The sequence below is a fragment of the Canis aureus genome, chromosome 19, assembly GCF_053574225.1.
Source record: "Canis aureus isolate CA01 chromosome 19, VMU_Caureus_v.1.0, whole genome shotgun sequence".
In the NCBI taxonomy this organism is placed as follows: domain Eukaryota; kingdom Metazoa; phylum Chordata; class Mammalia; order Carnivora; family Canidae; genus Canis; species Canis aureus.
The window spans coordinates 58,873,363-58,896,383 of record NC_135629.1 but is presented as its reverse complement, the minus strand read 5'-3'; the positions used below and the strand labels follow the sequence as shown (position 1 = coordinate 58,896,383).

At 65.1% G+C, this 23,021-nt stretch overlaps 1 protein-coding gene across 4 annotated transcripts in view; it reads right to left on the bottom strand.

Annotated features, from left to right (window-relative positions):
- The window catches only part of SBNO2 (strawberry notch homolog 2), a 46,671-nt gene extending 24,929 nt beyond the window's left edge, over positions 1 to 21,742 (bottom strand). Inside the window, exons 1-4 of one of the 4 annotated variants that reach the window (XM_077860758.1) lie at positions 21,587 to 21,742; positions 8,004 to 8,195; positions 3,197 to 3,270; positions 2,485 to 2,596 (exon numbers count right to left, since the gene is read on the bottom strand). In XM_077860758.1, coding sequence (XP_077716884.1) covers positions 2,485 to 2,596; positions 3,197 to 3,270; positions 8,004 to 8,123 — 306 coding nt within the window. In that variant the 5' untranslated portion in view covers positions 8,124 to 8,195; positions 21,587 to 21,742. Of the gene's footprint in view, positions 1 to 2,484; positions 2,597 to 3,196; positions 3,271 to 8,003; positions 8,196 to 19,016; positions 19,038 to 19,911; positions 20,065 to 21,586 lie in introns of those variants that run through there. The other 3 variants (XM_077860757.1, XM_077860759.1, XM_077860760.1) reach the window with 3 other exon arrangements.
- Positions 21,743 to 23,021: the final 1,279 nt, after the last annotated feature.

Sequence of the window (23,021 nt, the reverse complement as noted above, 5' to 3'; positions counted from 1 at the left end):
CTCAGTCTCCCGTGGGTACTGAACAAGCTACCACACACGTCACGGCCCACAACGGCACGCGTGTTACCCTGCGGTCCTGGAGTTCAGAAGTCCAAAATGGAGAGCTACGTCCCCCGGGCCCCAGGAAGACCCCCTGCCCCCCACCTTCCAGGAGCGCCCCCTCCCCAGCCCCTCCTCCGTCCTCAACGTCAGCAGTGCGGGGTCTCCCCGTCTCTGGGGTTCCCCCCGCCTCCTTCTCGGGGGGACCTGGTGAGGACACCAGGCCCCCGGGAACCCAGGGTCACCCCACCGTGGGGCCTCGACCAGGAGGTGACATGCTGCAGGAGGTGACATGTTCTGGGTCAGGTCCCAGGACCAGGACGGGGACATCCTCGAGGCTATGGCTTCGCTGGTCATCGTGGTATGTCACCTGGTCAGGCAGGAACAGAGGGTGCCCGCGGTGGGTCCACTGGCCGAGGCTCAGTCTCCTCTGGCACCCTGCCTGGCTTGGCCCGCAGGCCCAGGGGTCACGAGGGGGGGATGGAGGCCAACAGGGCCACAGAGCCCTTCACCCCAGCTGAACCCTGGCCTCACATCTGTCTAACCTCACGCTTGGCACCGGGGTCAGATTCTGCCTGAATGCGGTTCTGCTGCTTTAGAAGCAGGATTCAGGTCCGAGGCCCCCGTGTAGGGCAGGCCGTGGCCGTGTTCAGCAGGCGCTCAGTAACGTCGGCGGACGGAGGCAGCTGCTGTCCGCTCCACCAGGGAGTGACAGGCAGCGCCCCCAAGGCTTGGGGAAGGAACCGTGTTGGCTCTGGGCAGGCCGGATGCATGAGCGTGCTGCGGGGGGGCTCAGTGTCCTCAGCCTGTCGCGCAGGTGACCCCCCGCAGAGGACACAGGTCACAACGTGGCAGGTCTGGGACGCGCGTGGAGGACCTTGGCCAGAGCTCAGGGCCAGGGACGGCAGGCTCGGGGAGGGTCTCAGGCCAGGGACCGTCGGCCGCTGCAGCCCCTCGTGGAGATCAGTGCCTCCCGGGCTGAGCCTCAGCAGCCACTAAACCAGGGAGGCAAAAAAAATAAAAAAATAAAAAAATAAAAAAATAAAAAATAAACCAGGGAGGCCAGCGTGTCCTCGTGCTTCATGGCCGCAGAAGACACCGAGTGCACCTGGCAAGGCTGGCGGGCCGCTCCACAGGCCCTCCCGTGCCCCTTGTACTGACACCCCCCGGGAGGGTCGAGGGCCAGACGAGCCCACCGTGCTCGCGTCTCCTCCAGGCCCAAGATGGAGGAGGGCTTGCACAGCAGATGTGTCTGCTCCCGTGGTCCTGCGGGGCGGACATCCCGGTCAAGGCGGTCAAGGCGCCCCAGGCCACTCTCCCCAGGAAGCTCCAGGGAAGGCCCTTCCTGCTGCCCCAGCTCCCGGCACCTCTGCCATGCTGCGGGCTCACCGTCTCCGCTGTCGTGCTTTCTCCTCTGTGTCCCACCAGACCCACTGGGTTTAGGGCCACCCTGCTTCAGGATCACCCGGTCCCCATCTTTAACCAAATGACATCTGCAAAGCCCCGGTTTCCTCATGCGGTCCTGTTCTGAGATTCTCGGTGGGCTTGGATGGGTGGGACGCTGGTGCAGGTCCACGGCCCTGCTCGGCGCTGCATGGACACCGGCTGGGCTCCACGAGGAGGGAGCCAGGCCGAGCTGACCTCGCGTGGGCCCAGCAGATGCCAGCTGGCGGCTCTGAGCCTCATCCTCCCAGACGGCCACCCGGCCGGCCCCACACGCCCCACTGCTCAGGGAAAGCTGCGGCGCAGGGGAGCTGAGACCCTGGGGCCAGCCAAGCCGGAGAGCTTCCACACGGGGTGCTGGGCGCCCCCAGCTGCGGGGGAACCAGTGGCGCCAAGTGCCCCACATTTCTGAGGACACCTCACCACTGCCAGGCTGCCGCCGGCCCCAGCCTCAGATCCCACCCAGGCCCTTCCCACACCTCTGTGGCACCTGGTTTTCAGGGCCCGCCGTGAGGCACACTTGCCGGAGTTGCTCCACCTCGTTCCCCCCCAAAATGAAATCACACGAATCTCTTCCTTCGGTTCGGCCGGGTTACACTGCCAATGGCGGCCGTTCGGGGACCTCAGCGCCAACGATGGCGTGTGCACCTGACGGAGTGTCGCTCTGGCCAGGCACACGGGCAGCGTGGCGGACCCTTGCTGAGATACCGAGGCCCAGACAGAGCAAGCACGGGGGCCTCTGTCCAGGGCAGGAAGGTGCTGCGGTTTGGGAAAGTGGATCGGGCACTCCCGGAGGCTGCCCCACAACCCACGCCTGGGGCACGAGCGGCAAGCTGACGGGGATGTGGCCCCGCCCCAGGTGGGAGCCGCGGGGACACCAGCCGTTCTCAAGTACAGGCCGCGGCTCCACGGGGCCCAGAGCCTGGCCAGGGCTGCCAGTGCGAGGCAGGGGCCTCCTGGGCCCCAGGGCACCGAGGGGTGGCTGTGGCTCGAGGTCCCTACCTGAGGAAAGTCACCCGTCTTTGGCAGGAAGCTAGGGGTGGTGGTGGAGGGTCCATAGCTGGTGTCGGCGCAGGGCTGGCTGGCGATGAAGGAGGTGGAGCTCATGAACTGGCTGCGGGAAGACAGGGAAGAGGGGCAGGTGTCGGGACTGAGGGAGCGCTCTGGCACCTGGGGAGCTCAGCTCGGCGGAGAGCCCACGTGCCCGCGACCAGGGCACAGTGCCCCGCAGAGACCCCGAGGCTCCGGCTCCGTGCTGCTGGGCCCTCTCCGCAGGCGGCTCCTGGGCCTGGTGTTGTCTGCGTCTGCTGCCCACCCACCCCCGGCCCAAGCTCCTACTCACTTTGCAAAACCCCTCCTGCCGCTGCCCTCTGCAGGAAAGTGCCCTCCCAGCTCCTGTGCCCCCAAAGTTCTCACCCCCCACACCCCGGTCAGCGTCCCCCTCCACCCCCGGCCAGAGGGAACCCACAGAGCTCTTCTCCCTTCTTCCTGGCGGGCTCTTCCTGAGACAGGCCACAGCTGGTCAGTCTCAGGGGCCTCCATGTGGCCAGAGCCTGGCCCACGACCCCCTCCGCAGGATGCTGAAGCCCTTCGCTGGCCGTGAGCTCTATTCTTGTTTAACCAGTGACCACAGAACCTAGAAAGCCCTTGAGGGTATGGCCACGGAGTGGGGCGTGCTGGAGCGTGTCGGGCCCTGGAAGCCACAGGAACTTACTGGCTTTCGCTGGAGAAGGCTGGGTACGGCGTGGGCGAGAAGGGACTCCACCAGGAGCAGTGCAGCATGGTGTTCTGAAACAGAGCGAGTGTCAGGAGCGGCCCTGCTACCCCTGCCCGGGCAGCTTCACCCAGGGGTTCCCCATCTGGGTCGTCCGGGAGGGCTGCACAGCTCCATGCGTCCATCTGCCCGTCTGCACGGGAACCCACCCAGTGCAGCACAGCACAGCAAAGATGAAGGAACCTCTCGGGGTGTGTGAGGGGCTCTGAAGGCAGGGCTGGGACTGGGGCAAGCAGCACGAGGCCCAAGGGACGTCTGTGTGGCAGAGGGCTTGTCAGGGGGCTCCCACCAGCCCCTACCAGGGGCCTGGCCTTCTCAGAGCTCCCTCAGGCCAAGCCTGTGTGGCCCAAGGCTGCAGCACAGGTGGGGGTTCTGGGGAGCCTGCTTTGAGAAGCATTCAGTGGATGGCTGGAAGGAGAGCCTGAGGTCCGCGGGGGCTTGGGGGGACCCTGCACTGGGCTTTGACAGGACCAGCTTCGGGGAGGACGGTGGACACTCGTGGCCCCCGGACGAAACAGGTGGGTTGTCCCACCCTGACACACAGGCCTGCACACAGCATGGCCTGTGTGGGATCACGTCAGGGCGGTCCCTGCCCGCCGCTGGGGAGAGGCCTGATGGCTACAGTCGCTGTCCCCACAGGGACGGGGGACCAGCGGGCGTCCTGCGCTCAGTAAGGCCGCCGGAAGCAATCCCCAGCCACCGCTTCCTGCTGTCTGCAGGGCTCTGCACACAGAGCTGGCCCGGAACCAGCCCAGATGGCGGGGAGACGAGGAGCCTTCCCGGGCGCCTGTGTCTGGAGGAAGGAGCCGGCCCTGACTTCCCACCAGGGTGCGCCCCCCACCCCGACCCCACAGGGAGAACCAGGATGCAGGAAGGAGAGAGACACGCCGTCAAGGGGTCCCGCCTGCTGTTCCAGAGTCTGCACAGGCTGTGAAATAACCCTATCGAGACGGAGCGGGACAAACAGCACAGGACCCTCCCCAGCATGAAGGCTGGTGGGATGAACACTTAGGAGAAACCGTGGAAGCCTCTGGAAGGCTCCCCTCTGGGAGAGCAGGCTGAGGTCACCCCAGGGCCCTGGTCTAGGGTCACTTCTCTCCAGCCCCGTTCAAAGAGAAGAATCCAGGGGTGCCCAGCTGGCTCAGTCAGTGGAGCCTATGACTCTTGGTCTGGGGGTTGTAGGTTCGAGCCCCACACTGGGTATGGAGATTACTTTAAGAAAAAAAAGAAAAAGAAAGAAAGAAAGAAAGAAAGAAAGAGAGAGAGAGAGAGAGAGAGAAGAAAGAAAGAAAGAAAGAAAGAAAGAAAGAAAGAAAGAAAGAAAAAAGAAGAAAGAAAGAAAGAAAGAAAAGAAAGAAAGAAAGAAAGAAAGAAAGAAAGAAAGAAAGAAAGAAAGAAAGGAAGGAAGGAAGGAGAGAACTCCAACTCCAGAGAGGGATGTAAACTTCCCAGGGCCACAGGCACTCCCAGAACATTCTGTGAACTAGCATGAACTGTCCTGAGTGCACACAAGGCACCACGGGCCACTCGGGACCCACAGCAGGCAGAGCCAGCCTTGAGGGGGCTCCCCCGCCTTTCCTGCTGTGCCCAGACCCCCAGGTCTCCTCGGATTGATGCATCGTCCAGGAAGCCAGGTGCTAGCCCCAGCGCGGGGCTCTGCGAGGCTGCCAATCAGGGCCGCCCGAGTCCTCCCCCAAGGGCACACCACACAGCCAATCAGAGCCTTCCTTGGGTTTTTTCCCCGGGGGGGCCAGAGGCGTACCTCTGCCTTTCCAGGGCAGGCCCCTGGGACGCGACTGATCTCGAGGTGGGCGCCTGACCCCCACCAGCCAATCCGAGCCTGCCTGGGGAGGTTCCAGGCTTTCCTCCCCTGGAAAGCCACATGCCCTGGGACATTAATCCAGAGCTGCCTGGGCCACGTGTGAGCTGATGTAGGAAGGTGACACTTTTCCTTGGGCAGCAGATGAAATACAGCTGTCAGATAAAATACAAGGTACTAGGGGATCCCTGGGTGGCGCAGCGGTTTGGCGCCTGCCTTTGGCCCAGGGCGCGATCCTGGAGACCCGGGATCGAATCCCACGTCAGGCTCCCGGTGCATGGAGCCTGCTTCTCCCTCTGCCTGTGTCTCTGCCTCTCTCTCTCTCTGTGACTATCCTAAATAAATAAATAAAATATTAAAAAAAAAAAAAAAAACAAGGTACCTAGCGAAACCGAAATTTCTGACAAACAGTAAATAATTACAGTGTAAATACTAAGTGGGAAACACACTAAAATATCGCTTGTGTTTATGTGAAACTTAAGTTGCATTAAATGTCTCTATTTTTATTGCTAAATCAGGCCACCGTTAGTGACAGTGACAGTCCTGGGGGTCGGTCCCCTCCTGAGCTTGGTTCAGCCCAGCTGGGACAGAGGGGCGGGGAGGAGTCTGACCACACACACATCCGAGGTCAACACGAGCTGGATCGGTGTGGCCTGCTGGGGGCGGGTGCCCTCCTGGTTGGAGTCCTGCGGGGACAGGTTCCGTGTACACCCCGGGGACGGGTGGCCCAGCCTCAGAAGCACCATGGAGAGCGCTCCGCTGAGTTCTGACAGCCGAGGGGCTCCTGGCCAAAGTGGGCTCGGCTCACAGAGGCATCTCCCTTGCATCGGGTACACGTTGCGGCCCCAGGTGCCCCTCCGCGCCACCATCCGGGAGTGCTGGCATCCTAGACACCACCCCGGGCCACCATAACGGTGGCATGATAGGCGCACGGTCCTGTGGAGCTGCCCCAAGCTCGGCGACCCCACCCAGTGCTCTCTCTGATCCAGGAATCTGATTCAGAAGGACACCCCCGGCCTAATCCACTATGGGGGGGGACATACTGGTGCTATTTACAGCAGCAGAAAACTGGAATCACCCCAAAAGCCCAACAATAGGGAAATAATTCAGCAAACCATGGGATGCTGACAAGAGGGAAACATTATAGGAATGACAAGAGCACTCTCTGAGCCTACATAATGGGGTGAGAGCGAGCCCTGGGAACGCACACGTCTACCACCGCAGACCAGGTGGCACGTGGGGAACAGGAAGGCATCAGCCACGGCAACGTGGCCGGAAGTCCAGAGGGAGGCGGGGGGGATAGGGAGGGTCAGAGGATGTGTGGCCACGGCTCCCACAGGAAGGGCAGAGAGAGGAGGCACGCCGCGGGGTCTGGGACCCTGGCCAGAGGCACTGGATGCCAGCCACGGCCTGGGATTGGCGTCTTCAGCAGGAACTCATTTTTGCCCTCCCCAGGCGGTTGTGGCCCCTGCTAGTAGTTCGGATTCTATGCCCATTATGTCAGGTGACAACGCGGGCACACCTGGACACAGGGTGAATTCTGGGCCCACAACTGCTTTCCAACACCCTGATTACAGACCCAGGATGCCTCCTGATGGCTCTGGGCACTTCACCCAGAGCTGTGCCTGACCCTAGTGGCCCACTTCCCGGCTCCTCTGAAACCCAAGCGTGATTCTCATGATTCTCGCTCTCTCCTGCCACCTGGCCGCCTCCCAGTCCAAAGCCAGCAGGATGGAGGGGACGGAGGGCCCCGTGGCAGCCACAGCCATGTGTCCCTTGCTGCTGTGCCCTGGCACCCCTCTTCCTGCCCTCCAGGCAGCTCTAGTCTCCCTGCTGAGAAACAGTTTGCTTTTCTACATCAGAAAGAACCCTGGTTTTGCCCCAGAAGAGGGGGCTCCAGGCCTGACTGGAGCAGAATTCTGGATCTTTCATACATTCCACCATATGAGGAGGCCAGGCTGGACCCTACGTGGCTTTGTTACTTATGATACTTCATCACACTCGTCAGAACTTAGGAGCAACTGAGGTGCCGTTCAGTTGTGGATGGACAGACTGCTCCACCCAGACAAGGGAGTGTCATTCAGCCCGGAAAAGAACCGAGCCGCGGAGCCAGACACAGGGAAGCCACACACCCGTGGCTCCAGGTCTAGGACCTTCTGGAAAAGGCGGAGCCGTGGAGGAGGTGGTGACAGGGCCTGTGGTGCCCGGGGTGGGGATGGTGCTTCGGTGGAGCAGGGGGTCTGTAGGGCCGGGGCCTCCTCTGGGCCATGCGGGGACGGTGGCTCGGTGTCTGTGACATTCATGTGAACCCACAGGGCGTGCAGCAGCGACGGTGAGCCCTGGTCACCCACGGGCTGTGACCGATAATGCCCTGATGCTGGTCGTCAGTTGTTAAGAACTTAGCATGAATGTTGATGCAAAACGTTAACAATGGGGAAAGGAGGGTGTGTGGAAACTTTGTGTTTTATTTTCCTGTAATCCTAACACTGTTTAAGATGTAAACTTTGGAGCCCCCGGTGGCTCAGTCAGTTAAATATCTGACTCTTGATTTCCGCTCAGGTCATGATCTCAGGGTCCTGGGATCGAGTTCTGCCTCGGCCCCGCACTCAGCAGGGAGCCTGCTGGAGACTCTCCCTTCCTCCCCGTCTGGCCCTCTCCCTCCTTCTCTCTCTCAAATAAATAAATAAATAAGTCTGTTAAACTGAAAATAAAAAAAACTTGAGCGTCCCCCTGAGCACCAGTCGTGGCCTTGGCAAAACAAACCTGGTGGCTCACGTTCGAGAAACTCGGTGGCAGCTGAGGCCAGGGGTCCTCCTCTCTCCAATGCTGGGGGCTGGGACATCCCCTCGAGGCCCCAGAAGGGAGGCTGCAGCTGCACCCCCAGGGCGGCGCCCACCCTGGGCCGACCTTGGGGTGGCCAGCACTCACCTGGACACTGGACCCGCACAGCGGGGTCTGCAGGGGGGGTGGGCTGTAGAGGATGCTGCCCGCTGGTGGGGGCTCATGCTGAGGAAAGTCCCCGTCCATGGCGGGCCCCACTGCCAGCATCAGGTGGCTCCACGACCCAGGCCGTGGGGGCGTCTATCTGGGCTTCTTGCTCCTCGGTGGCGGCATCATGACCTGAGGAGACACGGCACACGCCGAGGTCACCCTGTGAGGCCCTACGGGCGTGTGCACACCCCGCAGGGACAAGGGAGAGGGGGTGGGCTTGGGGCGGCGGGCCCGCATCCAGGAGGGAGGGTGTGAGCCGAGGCTGCCCAACACTGCAGGGTGGCCAGGGCGCCTCTGGGTTCCCAGCCTCCTCCCAGGGGCTGTGCTGGGGCAGGGCGGGGGCCTCTAGCTCAAGTCCAGCCTGAACATGCTTGAGCAGACGCTCGGCTGCCAGGACAGGACCTGGGCTCGGCTCCCACCGCCACCTGGTGGCCCCTCCTGGGGACACTGGGCCTGGACTCCTGACCACCAACCCGCCCTGGGCATCAAGTGCCACCCAGTGGGGCTCCTGGCCACAGGGAGCGGTACCTGGGGCAGCACGGAGACAGGCTCCGGGGACGGCCCCCAGGATGGTGGCAGGCCTTCCAGAGCGGCTGGGCCACCCCACCCCTGCTGTTCACACGGCCATGTCAGGCTGCCCGGCCCACCCAGTAACAAATAACTCGGGCCCTGGGGGGCCGCTCCTGCCACCCACGGAGAGAGCCACGGGCCCTGCTGTGAGCCGGGACCCTCAGCGGCTCCCACGGGCCTGCCTCTGTGACCCAGTCTCAGGCTGGGAGGCAAAGTCCAACCCTGTCCCTCTGCAGCCAGGCTAGGCTTGCAGGGGGGTCCCAGGGGAGCCAGGGCCAAGCTGAGGCAGGAAGGGGTAAGGACACACAGCGGCCCCGCCGAGAAGCCTCTGGTTCTCCAAAGCGGCCAGGAAGGTGCCGCGGGGCTGACAGCAGATGCACAGGATTTGCCACCCGGTTCCATCTGCCCCCGGCCTGCGCCCTGGACTCCCCTGGGCCCCACCCACCGCTGCTGGGAGCCCAGACCCAAGGCCGGCCGGTGCACCTCCTCGGGCAGGCAGTGGCTGAGGACATTAATCACACAGGGGGCAGGAAGGGGAGGCAGCTGCCACTCCCGGCCAAGCCCTGGATGAAGAAATCCTCGGGACTTCCAGTAATCACTGTCCGCCGCGGCAGCTTATGCAATCCCTCAGGGGGCGGGGAGGGGCTGCCTCTACCCCAGCTCCGGCCAGAAGAGGGGCCTCCGGGCCGAGCTCCGCTGACTGAGGCGTCTGGGCCCTCGAGCCTTGGCGCTGCCCCGCTGGGCTCCAGGCCTGCACCGCTCCCGCCTGCTGCCAGGACCCCACTTCCACAGTGCCCGTGGGCCCGGCCTGCTCCCGCCTGCGCCTGGGCTCCTGCGGGCCGGGGCCCGGGACAGACTGAGCAGCCCGGAGTGGAAAGTCCTCGGGTGTCCCTTGACAAACACAGCGAATGGTGATTCAGGGTCTCGGCAGTTCCTTTGAAAGATTCTGGGGTCATGCAGACAGAGTCAGAACCCAGCTCAGCCTTCCAACAACCGGATTATTGTCTGACAACTCAGGGCACCGCAGCTGCGCTGAGCCCCAGGATTGCTCAGCAGGAGAACTGGGTTGTTCGGAGGTCCACGGGCAAGGCTGGTCAGGCACTCAGCAGGGACCAAGGCCTCTGCAATCTGGGCCTTGCCACTTAAGTGACCACTGCCTTCACTGAGGCCCCAGAACTCTCCTGGATTTGGGGGATTTCCCAAGGGGGCTCTGTTCCCAGCACCCGGGACAAGAGTCAGGCAGGAATGACCTTTACTCAACAGAGAAAGCTCACATAGCTGACCACAGGTGCTGGCTGGCTTGCCCTTGTCCCTGGGGTCGGATCACCAGCCCCTTCTCTGCGGCAGGTATCCTCCCCCCACCCCCACCCCAGGCAGCCTGATAAACCCGGTCCATGCCCCGCCCACCACAGCTTCCCTCTCTTGGCAGCCCCGTCCTGGAGCAAAGCTGAACCCCTTCCCACAAACACCGTGCTTCCAGGCTCTGCAGCCACCGAGCCCTGGGCTGCCCCCTTAGAAAGCACCATCCAGAGGCCAGAGGCCAAGGAGCATGGGGGTCTACTACGGGCAGCTTCCCAGGAACCCCAGGAGAAACGAAAACATTTGTCCACACGAAACCTGTATGCACATGTTCACAGCAGCATGAGTCACAAGAGCCAGCGAATGGAAGGACCTGATGTCCATCAATAGGTGAATGGAGGGCAGCCCGGGGTGGCTCAGCCGTTTAGCGCCACCTTCGGCCCAGGGCATGATCCTGGGGTCCCGGGATCAAGTCCTGCATCGGGCTCCCTGCATGGAGCCGGCTTCTCCCTCTGCCTGTGTCTCTGCCTCTCTGTGTCTCTCATGAATAAATAAAATCTTAAAAAAAAAAATAGGTGAATGGATAAATACAACATGGTCTATCCACGCACGGGCACGAACAGGAGGTGCCCACATGCCGCCTGGGGACAGATCCCGAGCCCCGGACACTCAGGGAGGGAACCAGACACGGGAGGCCCCACAGGGTGTGAGTACACGTGCGTGACATGTGCAGGACAGCCTCGCCCGCAGATAGGGAGGGGGCTGTGGGGGCTGGAGGGGTGACGGCTGGGGGGGTGGGGTTGTTGGGGTGATGGAATATTCCAGAACTAGATAGTGGTGATGTCTGTATAACGTTAGGAATATAGGAGGGGCACCTGGGGGGCTCAGTGGTTGAGCATCTGCCTTCGGCTCAGGGTGTGACCCCGGGGTCCTGGAATCGAGTCCCCCATCGGGCTCCCTGTGGGGAGCCTGCTTCTCCCTCTGCCTGTGTCTCTGCCTCTCTCTGTGTCTCTCAGGAATAAAAAAAAAAAAGTCTTTTTAAAAAATTAGGAATACAGAAAAAACACTGAATTGTATGGTTTGAAAGAGCGAATCTTACGTTGAATTAATTTCACCCCATGCTCCCCACCACCCCATGCCCTCGGAGGCCACCCTACAGTCCCCCGTTCCTTCAACACCCAGGTTCAATGTCACTCTCGCCACCGCAGAGCCTCCACAGCCTCAAGCTTCCTGTTCCCCAACCCCCCAAGTCACTGGGGCAGCCCCCAAACACAGCCCTCCTTCCATCTACCCTCAGGACTCCCTGTCCCAGCCCCAAACCTTCTGGCCTCGGCTGACTCCTCTCATCTCCCACTCCATGGTGCTGCCCGGGAGCCCTGCTCCTGAGCCCCCAAACATGAATGTCACTGGGCAGTCCAGCCGCCTTGGGTCCAAGCCCAGTGGGTGCCAGGTGGGGTCTCGGGGCACAGAGGGACGTAACAAGACCGCACCCAGCTGGGTCAGAGCTCAGCACCCATGCAGTGGGCCCAGTGTGTATTTTTAGAACATCCCATGACAGGTGAAGCGTGGGTGCTCACAGGCCTGCACTTCACAATCGTGGTTTATGTTCACAGAATTTCCTTCCGAGATCAGGTTTTCAAATGAGTCATTGTAAAAGAAAAAGACCAAGGAATCAGCGGCCCAGACAAGACAAATGGGCAGTGCAACGTGGGCAGAGGCCGAGGCCTGGGAGAGCCTGACCCGCAGCCTGACCCCCTGGCCCCCAGCCTCTCCGCTGACCCCCTCAGCCCTGTCACCCCAGCTCTGCTGGCTCAGCCCCCCAGACTCTAAGCAGACCGTCCCGACCCCGCCTGGGGGTGCCCAGACCCCGCTGGCCGCCTGGACTGCCCACCCACCGCGGCTCGTTGCCCCATCTGCACCCTGCCAGGCTGGGATGAGGCCGCCCCTGGGACTGCGTCTCGGGGCACGGGGCCTTGCTGGCCCCCCACTGGGCACACCATGGCAGCCTCTCTGGCCACCTTTCCACTCGGCTGAGTGAAGGTCCTGGGATCCCAGGGTGGGGCGGGGGGGGAGGCGGGGGGGGGGCAGAGGCCCTGGTAAAATAGGAGGCCTGATCTTGGGGCCCCACCCTGGCCAAGCAGGACCATCTGGGGAGGGTCCGCACATCCCCGCGGGCAGGGAGCCACCGGTCAGAGCGGCCGGGGCCGTCCCCAGCGCGGTGCCCAGCCAACATGGGCCCTGCCGAGGCCGGCGGCGGGAGAGGCCAGCGGCCCTGACACGGCTCGGTGTGGGGTGAGACCCAGCGGTCGGTCCTGGGGGGCACCAGTCCCGAGCTGAGGTCCTAGCTGGGTTCTGGGCGTGCCTCGGCTCACCCAGGCCTCCGACGGGGCACACGCCCCAGACAGCTCCTCCGGGGGGTGCTGGACCCGAAGACTGAAAGCAAGGGGAGGGAGGAGCTAGGGTCCTGAGGGAGGATGGTGGGGCGTGCTCGTTGCTCCCTCACCGACGGACTACTGAGGCCAGAGCGGCGGGCAAAGCGGCGAAGGGGGGCCGCGGGCCAGACAGGGGACTGAACCCGGCTGGCGGGGGACAAGGGTGGCCTTGGAGGAGCGCGGGCCCAGTGGAGGGCGAGCAATGGGGCAGCAGAGCTGTGCGCAGCGGATGGTCCATAAGTTCACGTCCCCTGGGAACCTGCGAACAGGTCCTCACCCGGACACAGGGTCCCTGCAGTTGTAGCAGGCAGGGCGGGCCTGGTGCCAGGACAGACAGAGAGCAGGTGCCCCGTGCCTCTGAGGCAGGGGAGTGAGGTGGCCCCGGGCCCCCAGGAAGGACCCTCCCCAGGAGCCTCGGGAGGCAGCCCGGCCCCGCCACACCTCCACCTCAGGCTTCTGGGCTCCGGCCTGGGAGACAGGAAAGTTCTGTGGCTTAAGGGGCCCAGTGTGAGGCCAGTTGTTAAGGCCACCCCCCAACATTAGGACTGGAAGGAGAAGCAAACCCCAGCTGGAGCCCTCCCCCGCCCAGTCCAAATCCCTGTGACCCCTGGGGGCCGGGAGCTCTGCTGAGGGGAGCTCCGGGGAGGCTGGCACCAAGCATGTGACCTCACATTTCTAGAGTTCCCAGGAGGCATCTGAACACAGCAGCTCTGGGATGCCAAAGACGGGCAGGGGCCTAGGCCCCGTGCACAGGCCAGGCCGGGCAGGAAGGGGAGCCCCCCCGCCCAGGCCCACCCAGAGTCCCCACTGGAGAGCACAGCATCCAAGGGCTGAACTTCCGGTTCTGTTACCAAGCAGTGAAGGTGACCTGTATAGGACCCCACAGGCCCCTGCAGGCCCGTCCCCCAGGAGCACTGCCCCAACTGATGGGGCTCCCACAAAACCTCCCGTCCTGCTGGGTCAGAAAGAGAGGGCGTGCCGGGGATGGGCACGAGGAGGAGGCCCCAACAGCGAAGGGTTTGGCACAGGCGGCGGCCACGCTGGGCTGGGCTGGGCAGGGCCCCCCTACATCTCTTCCATCCCAGACCACCTCAGCCCTGGCCTGGCGCAGCCAACACCCAGCTGAGGGCAAGACCAGGGAGCTGAGAGTGAACGGAGGTGCCCCGGTAGGAGGACCAGCACGCGGCCCGTTACCCCAGCCTGAACCCCGAGAGCAGAATCAGCAGAGCTAGACCACGTGGGGGACACACACAGGACCCGCGGGCCACCCCAGGAGCTGAGGGCAGGGACGTGCACGTGCCGAAGGACAGACCCAGGCCCTGCAAAGTGTGAAAGGCCAGCCCTGCAGGAGAACCTGCATCTGGGGAAGCAGAACGGGTCCCAGGTGGTACGACCGGGGAAGTGGTGTTGCCCCCCAGGAAAACACGGAGCGCGTGGAGCTGGCTTCCGGAGATCGGGGGTCACCGGTGGCTCGCTGTCCGCTCCGCAGTCAGCACGTCTGCTGGCCATGGGCCCACAGACCCCTCTGCCCGTCAGGGGGACCAGCTGCCCCAGAGCGGCCGCTGTGACAGCCCCACGAAGGGCACAGCAGGTGATGCCCCGAGCCCGTCAGTGGGGCCGACGCAACTTAGGTGATTCCTAAAGCAACTTAGGGACAGCCAGCCGGAGCGGGCCACGCCGGAGTTCACGAGGACCGGCCAGCGGCGCGCAGCCCGCGGGGTGGGCAGCTTCGGGGGCACACAGCCCTTGGCACCCCACGAAGAGCCCTGAGCACGGGGCCTCCTCGTCATGGCTGAGGACATCAGAGCCTGGGCCTCGGGGGCACCCCGGGTGCCCCCATTTCCGGGCCGGGTCAGCCTTGCCAGGGAGGGCCGAACGGCTTCCCAGGGGGCGGTACCCACCGCCTGCCCAGCGGCGGGACGGCGCTCCGGCTGCTGCGCCCGCCAGCCCCCACCCGGGGGTGGCCGACCTCCACACCTCGATCCGCACCGGCACTTCCTACGGGCGCCGAGCACCTTCCACGTGGCTTCTTCTGGGAAGTGTCTACTCAGGTCTTCTGTTTACTCGCGGTTTTTAAAAGGCTCTATATACACTGAGTTTGTGGTCTCCCGTGACACCCACGTCTTCTCCCCGTGAGCAGGTATTAGGCCAAATCCCGCTGGCCCCAGACTTCCTGGTCCTCGGACTCCGATGTGCCCCACTCTGTCCCCCCTGGTGCTTGCTTCAGCCTGGCGGGCGTGCCAAGTGTCTCTCCCGAGCCCCCCAGAGAGCCCTGAGCAGGACACAGCAGCGCCAGGCGAGTGGCCTGACCGGTCAGCACCCCCGCAGCCTCCTTCGGTCCAGTCTGGTGCCAAGAACATCACGAGGGACCTCTGCCCAAACCCCAAGAGGCGCTGGTGTCCTGCAGGAAGACTCCTCCCGGCTCTGGCTGGCCTTGGGCACAGCCCCCGAGCCGCGCAGTCTCACGCGCCCCATCCCCAGCAAACGCCAGCAGGGGGCTGGGCCCTGTGCCGCCTCCGGAAAGAGGGCAGAGGCCCCCCAAATCACAGTAGCAGGAGCCCCAAGAGCTCCGTCTCTGTTTCTCCCGTGGCAGGCGGCACCCCAGGCCTGCCTCGTGTCCCACAGGCCAGCAGTCGGGCGGGCTTGCCACCCTCGCCCGGGGCCCCCCGAGCCTGGGCTGCGTGCGGGGCCTCTGCGGAGATCTGCCTCCCAGCGCACGTGGCTGTCAGCAGGACAGAAGGCCCGTGTCCCCGCCACTGGCAGCGGCACACAGAGGCCCACTCGAGCCTCGAGTCTCTCGCTCCCCTTCGGCCTCCGTTGGACAAAGTTCTCTGCCTTTGAGAACCGCGTGAGGACGCTGGGCCCCGGGGAGTCCGGGGTCACCGCCCTCTCGGGGGCCTTGAGCGACCTGGCCTCTGGGGCCACCGCTGAGCTGACCGCGGAGCTCAGGTGGCGCGTAGCCCCTAGGTGGACCGGTGGCCCAGCCTCCCTCACACTAACAGGTTCTGGGGACAGACACCCCAGCACGCCCTGGGGGGCCGGCCAGGCGGGGGAGCCAGCTGGGCGCGCCCAGGGCTTCCAGGGGGGCTGCTTCTTCGGGAGGAGCGGGTCTCGGCTCGGGGGTGCAGCCCTGATTCCTCCGGCCGCCGGCCCTCAGGTCCACCTCCCGAACGCGGCGCCTTGCTCCAGGTCCCCGCAACGCCGCCCCCCCGCCCTCGGGGCAACCTGGACCCTTTGCCAAGGCTGTTCCCAACAGCCCTGCCAGCGACCCGGGGCCCCGTCTCTCCGAGCCCCAACCTCAAAACCGTGGGCCGAGTTCCTGGGCGGCCGGAATCTGACGGAAACCCCCTGAGAATGGCCATGGGCAGCTCACGTTCACCTGAACGACGCCGGGGGAGGCTCCGATGCCCTGCGCTACGGCGGTGCCCGGCTCAGAACTGCGCTGCGACCCGGCAGGGGAGGGAGGGGTCCCACACGGCCACGTCACAGCTCCCAGGGCCAGTGGCCAAGGAGGACGTTCCAGGCACCCTGAAGCCGCCCCACTGAGCCCCTGGTGCCCTGCTGAGCTCCAGCCCCACGTGGACCCCGCGCAAACCAGCCACAGACAGATCGGGACGCCCGCGGCGCCCCAGTCAGAGACGAGGGTTTGAGCGGGCCAGCGCACTGCACCTTGCCACCGCCACACCTGACACTGGCACCTGCGGCCGCTGGGAGGGTGAGGGCAGCCTTTCCTTAATCTACGTCACGGGCGGAGGAAGACGCGTTCTTGCTCTGGCTAGACTCCAGGCTGCAGGTTGGGGGCGGGGTACCAGCCACTCCTGGCACCCCTGGGCCACCCCTGGGGCAGGGAGTTCTGCCCCACCTGGTGAGTCAGTGCCATAAAAGTTTACTGCCCGCTGCAGACCTGCGGCCGGACCCACTCCCTTCCTCCTGGCAGCCCAGAATCCTACGTCAGTGGCCTCTGACCCTCTGGACTGGGGCTCCAAGAGAACAGGAGCGACCTGCCTTCCAGAATGCGGCACACGCGGCTCTTGAGATGCACAGGCCTGGGAACAAAGGCGAGGAAGGCCTCTTTCAGTTTCACTCAGGCACCTGTTCCTAAGGTGACAAAGGCCGATCCTGACGGACAACCCGGGCGCCTACTCTCAATGCCACCGCACAAGGAAGGACACGGCATCCACAGCACTTAGCACAGGGAGCAAGTTCTGGAAGGCACGGGAGCCTTGGCAACGGTGTGCCCAGGGTGGCAGCAGGGGAGGACACCGTCCTCGTGAATGGTGGTGGTGCCCCTGCTGCAGGGCTCTGGGGGCCTGCAGGTACCAGCGTGTGGGGCTGCCGCAGACACACAGGCAGACCAGGAGCCCCGGGGAGGTCGGGACACCCAAAACTGCCCCCATCGCACAGCAGGGCCCAGTTAAGTGCCTTTCCCTGCCAGGCACCTTGTTGGCTTTCCCACGTCCCTGCCCGCCCTCCTGTGGACAGCATGGGAGCAGGGCACTCCTGCAGCTGACCGAGGAGCTACAGCACATGGAAGACCCGAGCTGGGACCGCTCGGCACCAAGTCACAGGAGTCACCTGGCCTCATGGGGGTGGGGGCACGGCAGCCAGGGCACTCCGCAGGAGAGCCATTCCCGTCTCCTCCAGGGCCCAGGCTCTAGGGAGGAGCTCCCCCGGGGCCTCCCACCCAGGGCACCCAACACCCGAAGTCCAAGTGCCCCCAGGACTACTTGGTACACGACACAGATGTCCACCCAGAGCAGACCTGGCGCTTGGCGAGGGGCTCCCAGCCTCGGTACGGCGGGGAGGAGGCACTTCCTCCGTCCTCCTCATGGGGCCCGAGGACGCCTGGCAAACCGACCAGTGCCCGCGTGAGCTGCTGCAGGGTGCCGTGCTTGGGGCCCGCTCCCCGACCCCTGCCCACCCCCGGTCACAGCACATGGCCATCTGACGGGCAAGGACAGGCCCTGCTTTTCTCGATAAACATTTTGTTTTGTGGAGGCACAACTCACAAACCATATACTTTGTGCATTTAGAGTATACAACTCCATGGTTTTCACATGTTCAGAGTCGTGCAACCATCATCTCTAGCTAGTGCCAGAACATTCCATCAGCCCAAAAGAAACCCTGTCCCCATCAACTGTCACTCCCCTGCTCCGAGCCCCCTCCCCATCCATGGAGGAGCCCGTCCTGGACGTGTCACATGCGTGGACTCACACCCCGAGGGGCCTCCTGTGTCTGGTGCCCTCCCCGAGCGTCGGGTTTTGAGGTCTATCCACATGGTAGTACATAAACAAATGATAAGTTTTATCTCTGCCCGCCCCCCCCCCCCCCCGGGGCCTGGCAAGCCAGAACAGCAGGCGATGGAGCCTGAGCATCATAAATCAGTTCACCCTCACCCAAGTCACCTGCCTCGCAAGGGAAGCAGGGGACCTGTGGGTCAGCTGTCACCAATGGCAAGAGGATGAAGGAGATTTGCTCAGCAGGATGGGAGAAGGGGCTGATCCCAGGGACAGGGACTGGGGCCCACTGGGGGAGAAGCAAGCCTTGGACACCTGGGCTGCACTCAGGTATGAGCAGGTAAGGAGGAGGCAGCGGGGCCCGGAACGGTCGGGGCAGCCATGCTCCCTGGCTACTGGACTCCGTCTCCCCCCGTGGACCCCACAGCCCCCGGCTGTGGGTACAGTGGCTGGAGACACTCCAAGCCTGCGCCTCACAAATCCCACGCCCGTGACGGTGTTCTGCAATGTCTACACACGACACGACATACATGTACACCTGAAAATGTGCAGCGCGTGAGTGTACTCACGTGGACACCCTCCTCTGTGGGTGTGCACGCTACACACACAGACGCACACCTGTGCTTGCACACACACACTCACATGTCCATGCGTGCACGGTGTTGGCACCACGGGGGCTGCCTCCCCACCCTGCACGCCAGCCTCACGGGGTGTTTACGCTTCGAGGTGACCTCACCCCCACCAGCCGCCCCGCAGCAGCAGCGCAGCACAGCCCAGGACGGGCCGGCAAGCAGATCCCCGCCCCCGCCCAGCAGCCCTACAGGCCTCTTATCCAGGGGAGGCCATCCTGGGAGGGAGGCGGCCCCCGGGGACTGGACACAGTTGCCTCTTTATTCCCGGCCGCGCTCGCTCGGGCAGCGTTTCCGGCCTGGCCCTTGCTGGAGGGGCCTCTGACACTTTGCTAGAACTAAGCCGGGCCAACCTGAGCTGGTCTCGCCCCAGTGGGAGCCGGGCCTGCAGGGTTTGGGGACCCAGGCTCCGTGTCCCTCCAGGTCAGGCCAGTGACTGAACCAAGGTGACGCGTGCAGCTGGAGGACACCGGCTCCAGCCCACCCCGGCTTCGGGGGCACTGCCGGGCCTGCGCCCCCACGGCCCTCCGGGGGTCTGGGCCCCCTGCCCCTCTGCCAAGACACACCCCCCCCAGGCAGGTGCAGCCTGCTCAGGGGTTCAGCGCTACACAGAGGCCCCTCCCCCCGCTGAAATCCCAGGATGCCTGCCCCCGGGTCCCCACCGTCCCCACCACGGCGGCTGCACCAGGTCAGGTCGGCGTCTGGCAGCTGCCAGGCTCCCCGGGGCCTGGCGGCATCGCCACATCCCGTGTGGGGCCCGGGGCGCTCACCCGCCTCGCCTACCCGCCTGCCCGACCCGCCGGGTGCCCAGATGCAGGCTCGGCGTCCTCAGGGCTCCGCCGACGGCTGCCGGAGGGGCCGGGGTCCAGGACACGAGCTGAGCTCCGAGCGGCCGGCGGGCGCCCCGGGGGACTCCGGGAGGCGCGGAGGAAGGACCGCGGGCTGGCCCCGGCCCCAGCTGCCCTGCCGACCGCCGGGCTTCCCACCCCAGCAGGCCCGCCCTGCTCCCGGCGGGGTCGCAGCCGGCCCGGCCGCTCCTTCCCGGCCTGCCCGAGCCCCGCCGAGCCCCGCCGAGCCCCCCGCCCCGGGCCGGCAGGGCCCTGTTCCCCCGACCCCGGCGCGGGCGGGGCGCGCCCTCCGAGAGGCGGAAGTCGGGGAGCCCCGCAGCCCCGGCCGCGCGACCTCCCCCGGCCCGGCCCCGGCCCCCGCGGCCGCGCCCCACCCACACGCCGGGCAGCCCCGCGGGGAGGGGAGGCCGGGCCGCGGCGCCGGGCAGCGAGGGCGGGAGTCGCCGCGGAGCCGGGCCGGGGCGCGCACCGGGCGGGGGTCGGGGGTCGGGGGTCGGGGCGGGCGGGGTCAGGGGTCACCCAGGCGGCGTCGGGGTCAGCACGGAGGGTCCCCTTCCTGGGCGGCGGCGGGGGGCCCCCGAAGACGGACGGAAGTACAGGGGGCGCCGCGGGGCGGGGTCAGGGGTCACGCGGGGTCGGGGGTCGGGGGTCGCCAGGAGGGCGGGGATACGCCGCCGCCTCCCTCCGCTCGCGGCCCCGGAACCCCGGCACCCCCGGCCCGGGCGCGCGCTTCCGCGGCGGGCGGGGCCCCAACGGGGCCGGGGAGCGCGGCTCAGGGCCGGGGCGGCGGCGGCGGAGCCGCGGCGAGCGTCGGGCCGGACGCGCCTCACCTCCGACCTGGGTCCGGCCGGGCGCGGAGCCCGCGGCGCCTCCGTCTCCGAGCTTCGCTTCAGCCGCGCTCACTTCCGGGTTTCGGGCGCCATCTTGGGGGCCCCGCTCACTTCCGGTCATGCCGCGGGGCGGGGCCTCCAGGGGGCGGGGCCTCCAGGGGGCGGGGCCCTGCCGCCTTCCCGCGGGGCTGGGACTCGGTGAGTCACGGGTTCGCATCCCGCCCCCGCCCGTTTCTGTTGGGACCCCGGCAGGTGGCTTACCTGCGAGCCTGTTTCTTCCTCTGGCAAACGTGAAGATGGAGTTGAATCCGCCCCACCCCTGCGCTCTCGCACCTGACCTTTCGGCCACCGGGGTCCTCCCGTAACCCCGACCTGAGCTCGAAGCCCCCTCCTCGGATACTCCCTAGAGACCCTCAGAAACGGCCGCCGCGCCAGCGTGCTCTCCCTTAGTTGCCTCTGTCTGCACCCCAGTAGGAGTCTGGGACCTCGGGGACCCCCTAACATGGAGCTCAGCGCGCAGGGCAGTCTGGGGCGCCCCACAAGCCACCCCAAGGGCGAGCAAGGTCTTCTCAGGCAGCCCGGGGACTTGAGATGCTCCCCAGCTGCCCGCCCCCGTTAGGGCGTCCCAGGGCCTGGTGCAAACGAGGCGGGGATTGGCGGCAGTGCCAGGAAGAGGGTGGGACTCGCCTTTGGCACCGACGGCAGGTTTCCTGTGACTTGAACCCTGCACTGCGGAGTGGGCCAGGCCGGTTCGGGCAGATCCAGTCTGGGAGGCACCACCCCTTCCGTAGCTGCGTTTTCAGTAGTGAAAGCACTGTCCCCACTTCACCGTCAGCCACAGGCCTCCTGTGCCCCGTTCCAGGCCTCTTTCTGTGTGCTTGCTTGCGTATTTTGTGAACTCTGTGCCTGGCCTTGAGCCGGACAAAGTTGGGGCCCCAGAGGACTCGGCGCTCAGGCCCGACCCCCCGGAAGCTCCCAGTCTAGGCAAGATAGAGGCAGGACCAGATACTCCCATCTGCCCAATCAAGCCTGGGGCCCAGGGAGGGGTGACATCTCTGCCTAGTGAATTCCAGAGGAGGAGGGTATTGAAGCTGGGGCTTTGAAGTTCAAGTAGGAGTTTGCCAGATAGACGAGCGTAGGAAGGGCGGTCTGGACAAATATGAGCTGTTCACAAACATGTAAAGGTCCATAAAGGACATGAGTATGCTTAAAACCTGTTTGCCCCACAAAATCCCCAGCCAAACCTGCAGGCACAAGGAACCGATGGGGAAACCGAGGCCCAGAGAGGAGAAATAATTCATTCGGAACGAGCTCTGCCTCGGTATGTGTAGCTTCTGGCAGTTTGGGTTGTAGCTTTGACTTTGAGACTATTTTTCGTAGCTAATGAAAATAAACCGTATTGAGCAATAAGCAGTTAAGATTCAAAAGCACGAACAAGCTGACATGGGGGATAGATGGCTTCCGGTTGCATTTTCCCATTTCCTCCCACACGGGACCGGCCGCAAAATTTGTGGCGCCCGGCGCGAAATGACGGCGGAGCCCCTCGTTCAGCAAGTACTGAGAAGGTCACCGCGGCGACGGCAGAGCGGCAGAGCAAGCGCGGGGCCCCGGGTGCGAGGTCTGGGCAAAGCCCCGGGTCACACCCGCGACGTCCCCAGGCGGGGACCGCCGTTACCTGTGTGTCGCTGGCGGGCGCGCGGCGCTGCGGAGCCGTCCAGGAGCCGGCCCGGGGTCACGGAGCGAGCCGCAGGGCGGCATGGACGCGACCTGTGCCACGTCCACCTCGGGAAGCCACAAGGTCCCTGTGGGTAACTGCCTGGAACGGGGGCAGTCTGCCCGGCCGGGGTGGGTCCAGCCGTCTCCGCAGGGAGCAGCTGCCAAGTCCGGGGATGTCTAGGGACTTAGTCAGATTCGGGGATTTCCAGGGAATCGCAAGAGGCAGCCTGGGGGAGCCGCAGCGACAGGGCTCCCGAGCCCGAGGCCCCGCCGGGGGGCCCAGCCGGGGGGCTCCAGCGCCCTGCGACCCCCGACAGCGCCGCCCCCCACCCGTCAAGCAGGCATGCGCGTGGGGCGCCGCCGCCTTCTAGGTCCCTGACACAGCCAACAGGGCCCAGCGCCCGGCGTCAGGGACGTTTCACATGACCCCGTGGACCCTTCCTGAGGACGGTCCACAGCCACCTGAGTGAGCGCTGAGCGCCAGCATCACCGCGAGGAAGCCTGAGGCCGGAGTCCGGAGACGAGGAATTGGTTTTTTATATCGGGGGGCAAGAGGCGGGGATGGGGTCTCCCCCCCGACAGCCACAGCTCTCGCGGCTCAGGTGGCAGAAGGCCTCCCCCGAGGGCCGGAGCCCGCCCCGTGGTCAGATGCGCCCCCTCCCCGCTGCGCTGGCGACAGGGCTCGCGGAAGGCCCCGGGCTGCGCGGAGAGGCTGTGCCGCGCCGAGAGCCTCCCGCAGGCCGTCCCTCTGTCCAAGTCCCCCCCAGGGGTTTTGCCCCCGCTCGAGGCAGTAGGGCCGCCAGGTGCCACACGGGGCACCCAGGTACGCGGAGAACAGGGTTTCGGGGGTTAAGTGCGACCCCCGGAACACTCGGGATATACTTATGCTAAACAAGCAACAGCTGCGTGCCCCAAGGTCACGTCTAACTGGAAGTCCCGTGATTTTCTTGGTGACGTTCAACGACCCAGTGTGGGGACACCACGGGCAGACATGGGGTCCCAGAGCCGGGCCAGGTCCCATCCGAACCTCAGCGCTGCCACCTGCCACACGGGCGCGGCCACCGGACCTGGCGCGGCCAAGGCGCGGGTGCCTCACCGTGCGCGTTAGCCCTTGTGGCTATAATTGTTTGGAAGCGCAGAAACCTTCAGAGAGACCCGAAAGTCGGGGCCCCTGGGGGCTTCCCTGCGGGTCGAGGGGGAGATTCCCGGGCCACCCCTCTGTTTCCCCGTCTGGGAGGTGCCGTGGAGGAGACCCCTGGGGAGGACTCCAGGGCTGGGCCCATCCTGCGGCCTGGGAGACTGAGGCAGGTGGAGGGCTCACCCCGGGAGGAGGAGCGGGGCTGCCAGGTGGCTCCAGCAGAGGCCCTCAGACCTGGGCAGGTGGGGGGGCAGGT